The 4,732-nt window shown below is 35.0% G+C and overlaps 1 protein-coding gene across 1 annotated transcript in view; it reads right to left on the bottom strand.

The window, feature by feature from the left end:
- Nucleotides 1–3,083: 3,083 nt before the first annotated feature.
- Nucleotides 3,084–4,732, bottom strand: part of mRpS16 (mitochondrial ribosomal protein S16) — an 11,643-nt gene continuing 9,994 nt past the window's right edge. The window contains exon 2 of the mRNA XM_018459861.1: nt 3,084–3,413. Within this exon, the coding sequence (XP_018315363.1) occupies nt 3,171–3,413 (243 nt within the window). The 3' untranslated portion in view covers nt 3,084–3,170. The remainder of the gene's footprint in view (nt 3,414–4,732) is intronic.

Below are 4,732 nucleotides of genomic sequence, written 5' to 3'. Positions count from 1 at the left end.
CATCGGTTGCAAGAGGGACATGAGTTCGATTGGGACAACGTTGCAATACTGGACGAGGAACCACACTACCGGAAGAGATTGACTTCGGAAATGATATTCATCAGGAAACAGACGCATGGACTTAACATGCAAACGGATATGGAGGGACTTCCCAAGGCCTACCTCCCGATTATTGATAGACTATAAAAGGTCGAAATTGTTGTCGCGCTTAGTCAGTCAGTGTCGCTCGTGCACAGGAAGTCGGTCGGGCGTTGACTTTAGATCATTTTCGGGGATACCTTTTCTTGATTTTGATTAAGTTTTTAACGCTAGTTTTCTAATTACTGTCTCAATAAAGACCAATTAAATCAATAAGAGACTAACTGTGTCTGACACTGACTGGCCAACTTATCAGAAACCGGTTTTTGAAGTATTAAGAGTAATGTTTGCGATGCGGTATCTTGTGATCAAGGTGAGCTTCCTAACCATCGGAATAATTAATTATAATTTCAAAATTTTTTGATACATTAGTTTTACATATTCTTTATTTCGAGAATTTCAAAATTCTTTCTTTCCCCCCTTTTTTCTTTTTTACTGCATTCTTATCTGGATTTAATTCTGGTATTTATACTCTCGAGGTGAGGAAGATCACCATGACTAGTTAATAATTGTTATATTCTATGTATGTGAATTTATTAGTTATCTCTGAAGAAGGCTCAAAAATGAGCCGAAACATGTAAAGCGCTTTAGTAAAATAAAGAAGTTTCACGCTACGATAGTCGTGCTATTTGCGCAACATCTCCCGCGCTTGACTCCTACTGCCCTTGTTCTTTCATTGTTTTTTGATTTATAAGGAGTCTTAGTTAGGTTGATTTATTATACGTTATTATTATCTAAATTTAGTAATTTGTACTTACAAACATACAAGTATCACATACATATGACACATAATGGAAATCGCCATGTTCTTGCAAATGCTCGAAGTTCGCGCATCTCTTACTTGAGAATCTCTAGGTAGCCCTTGGTCCTTAATGTTTGTATCCAAAGAAACGTGATTTCAGTAAAAACACATAATTAAGTCGCTTTTCCTCCTTAATTATAGATATTATATATGCAATGTCTTGTTCCGTGAAAGGTTTTGTGGCAATTATTATTTTCGGAAAACAAAATGCTTAATGGGAACAGCATAAAATATTTTTCGTTCCTGAAAGATTTTACGATCGCAGCTAAGTGGGTTGCAGCATGCGAAAAACAAAATGCGTTAACATAAAAAAAGTAGGATTTTCTATTTCTTATAAATGTATAAATGTCACGAAATAAACTATATATAATTTTGTTCGTATGTGTATTCTGCTATGTTCCCAACACTTCTATTGCTTGTCTATTACGATCTTTTACAAAACTCATTTCTTCAAAACGTTGTACAGTACGAATAACAGTTGATTTAGATATACCATTGTCTTCATTCCTAAAAGTTTGATTGAAAAGTTCTGTCACATGTGCGTAAGACCTCCTGCGATCACTCCATTCTCGTATCATTAAAAGGGATATACGCTCCTATTCAGTAAGCATTATAAAGTATTTTAAATAAATACTTTATAAACAAAGATAACTGTGGCGATAAGCAATTTCAGAATGGAGTACCACGAAAAAGTATACCTTCTCAATCGCAGGTCACAGAAAGAATGAACTTGACAGGAGAGATCTCTAGCTTATGTAGTCTCCAGCTTTGTTGAAAGGGTGGGAAGGAGGGAGAGGGAATGGAAAGAAAGGAGTAGGAGGGAAGGAGAAGGAAAGTGTAGGAGGGAGGAAGAGATAGAGATACAGGCATTCGCGGGCACATACATGACTCATAAATCCAATCAGGCAATCTCTACGTAATACCTTAGATAATGCTAATGCCGGCGGTTCCGTAACTTTCAACTATCATAACTTGAAAAGTACTAATTAAAAAGAAGTTTTATTATAGTGTTTTGGAAAGCTCCCGACCTCAGCTATTAGAGTCTAAAATCAAAAATAGGTTTCGTTTTAAAAAAATCGACTTGACCTTGGTGGTGCCATCCAAGATCAAATTGATAAGGTCAGTCAATAGATCATTTTCAACCCTACAACTTTTGTATAAAACATTTTTCTCAAAAATGATTACTTTTCAAGATATTTAAGGGGTCCAGGACTTTTTCTACACCTTGTATATATACTATGGACTACTGCATTCCACTTAACGCTCGCAAGCATCGTTTCTCCTTTAACATTTGATAAACGACAAGGATGAAATGATTCCACGAACGTTATGAGCGTTAAGTGGAATGCAGCCTATATAGCGCTTCATTAAATCGGGGGGTGTGACAGATTTCCTAATTTCAACAATCTTCAACTTTAAAGCTTAATATCTCGGTTCATGGAGCAGAGCGACACATTTTTTGCCAGATCCTTTCGTTTGATGCAAAAACGCGTTGAATAAGCTTAATTTCATTGATTTTTCAGGTGCGGAGGGGGAGTAAACTAAATAATTACCATAAGGGCTACGATTAATGATATATTTAAATATTAAACATTAAACATACGTTTCGACTTTCTGTCAGGCCATCCTCAGTGTTTACAAAATTTCAAAAAATTAGAAGCAGTAAATTAAGTTTCTGTAATGGTTGGATACACATAATTTTATTATAATTACGCTAATACTGATGGTGGTGATTCTTCGTTCTTACAGTAACAATATAGTTCCTACTCTCTTGTAATTAAAAAAACATTCCGTGTGTTAAGTTGTCGCAAATAGTAGTCCATGTTAAAAAATTGAAATAATTACACCGAGAGTATAAATACATATTCTGTTGATTAATGGATTATAAATTATAAAAATCAATCATGAATGAATGATCGTTATATTCACCGATTGTTCACAAACATTAATAATTAATTTTGTAAACATTAATAATTAATTGTATCAAATAAGCATATGGTCCTTGAAGTCAAATATAAAACGAGAATCCGTAACTAATTAAATTGAAAGTAACTAATTAGATTTATAACATCTACAATTAGACCACTAACTGTAATGTTATATATTTTCGAAATTAATATTTATTGATATTTTTATTGTTAAAATTTGTACAAAATAAATGTTCATAACACAACAATTGTGTCTTAACTACGTAAAAAATACATCTGTTTATTTTTAACACATACTTTCTTTAAGAACACTTTTCTACAGTTCTGCGATTTCTCCATGCTCTCATATATGTTCTTGGATGAACAGGTAAAAATCCAGCGAGTCCTAATAAATCTGCAACAGGTGTGGACACTTGTGCCCCTTTGGCAATCCAATGTTGTATTCTTTCAAAATTGAAGGACACTAATTTTTCATTATGCATATTTGGAATAGGATCATATACACCAACTTGTTCTATCGGTGGTTTTCTTTCTCCCTTTTTTACCTATAACAAAAATTAATTTATTGATTCTGGCTATAGAAAAATTTATCTCTTTCTAGTTAAGATTTTTATACTTGAGCCGATTCTATGATGAGTCGGTAGTCGGTAATTAAAAGTCTTAAGTCTTAAATAAGTGTCTTAAGTAAGTAATACGACTTTTCACAGCTGCAATGAGTCATTTAGCTCTATTAACGGAAAGGAATAAAGTTGAATTTGACCTCTCTTGAGAAAATCGGTAGTCGTAGGACCTCGGCACAAAGATGGTTGTAACGAATCATGAAACTCGAGTCGTAGTTAACGTACAATGTTTTGATCAACCTGTAACTATATATAATTTATGTTTTCATGCCTCAGTTAGGAACATCTTTGTGCTTAAGGGGGGACCCTGTCCCTGAGGTTTCAAAAAATCGAAATTTTTTTTATTGCTTTAATCATTAGTTTGAACCCTTAAAAATACAAGAAAAATAATTCGGAAGCGAAATTCAAAGTCAAAGTGATCGAGAAAATGAATTTCAACAGCGGCAAGTCAGAGCGACTTCGCCTTTTTTATAATCCGACCTGGCCCTGCAGGTACACAGAACTATGTACCCATCAAAATATGAGTATTCCGGATGCCGTCTATAGATGTCACAACTTGTGATCAATGTCACAACTAAATCCAATTTAAGCAATTTCAGTGTCGGTTTCAGTGTGACAGTGACGCCATTAGTAAACATCAAGAAAACGCACGGTTCACTTTTCTTAAAACTGCATTTTTCATAACGGTATACATAATTCAAAAAGTTTTCATCCGATTGACTTCAAATTTTAACTGAATATTTTTAGCAACATTCTCTATCGGCTGACGTAGGATTTTTGCAAAATATGTACTTTTTTTTTAATCGACAATTGATTTTTTTTTTTCGAAAAAATTACAATCTTTTCAAACCATCCTTAAAAAAAAAAATCAATATTTTAAAAAATCCCTACATCAGCCGATAACCATAACAGTGTAAATGATGCCGCTTTTTTTTTACTTCGCATAGGTTGCATCATTACCAAAATTGTGTACATGCACCGGCAGGAATGATAACCCTTGGCGTTCGGCGCGCAACACTATACTCGTACCGAAGTGCACGTACGTGTTATTGGTAGCGCGGAGGAGGCGAGGAGCGCGAAGGGAAAAAGTAGTGGAGGACGCTCCGATATTCTGTCCTTAGCGCAAGGCGCACGATTGAGACAAAAAGCGTAATTGAACGTGATGCCGGCTCGCGGTGTCCTTTCGCTGTCTCACACATTTGTTACTAGCACGAGAGAGATACACCGGTGTCCCTCGCTCGCCG

Source organism: Mycetomoellerius zeteki, unplaced genomic scaffold (assembly GCF_001594055.1).
Source record: "Mycetomoellerius zeteki isolate Tzet28-1 unplaced genomic scaffold, Tzet1.0 scaffold88, whole genome shotgun sequence".
Taxonomy (NCBI): Eukaryota; Metazoa; Arthropoda; class Insecta; order Hymenoptera; family Formicidae; genus Mycetomoellerius; species Mycetomoellerius zeteki.
Note: the sequence above shows the minus strand (reverse complement) of the source record. Positions and strands in the feature narration are given on the sequence as shown.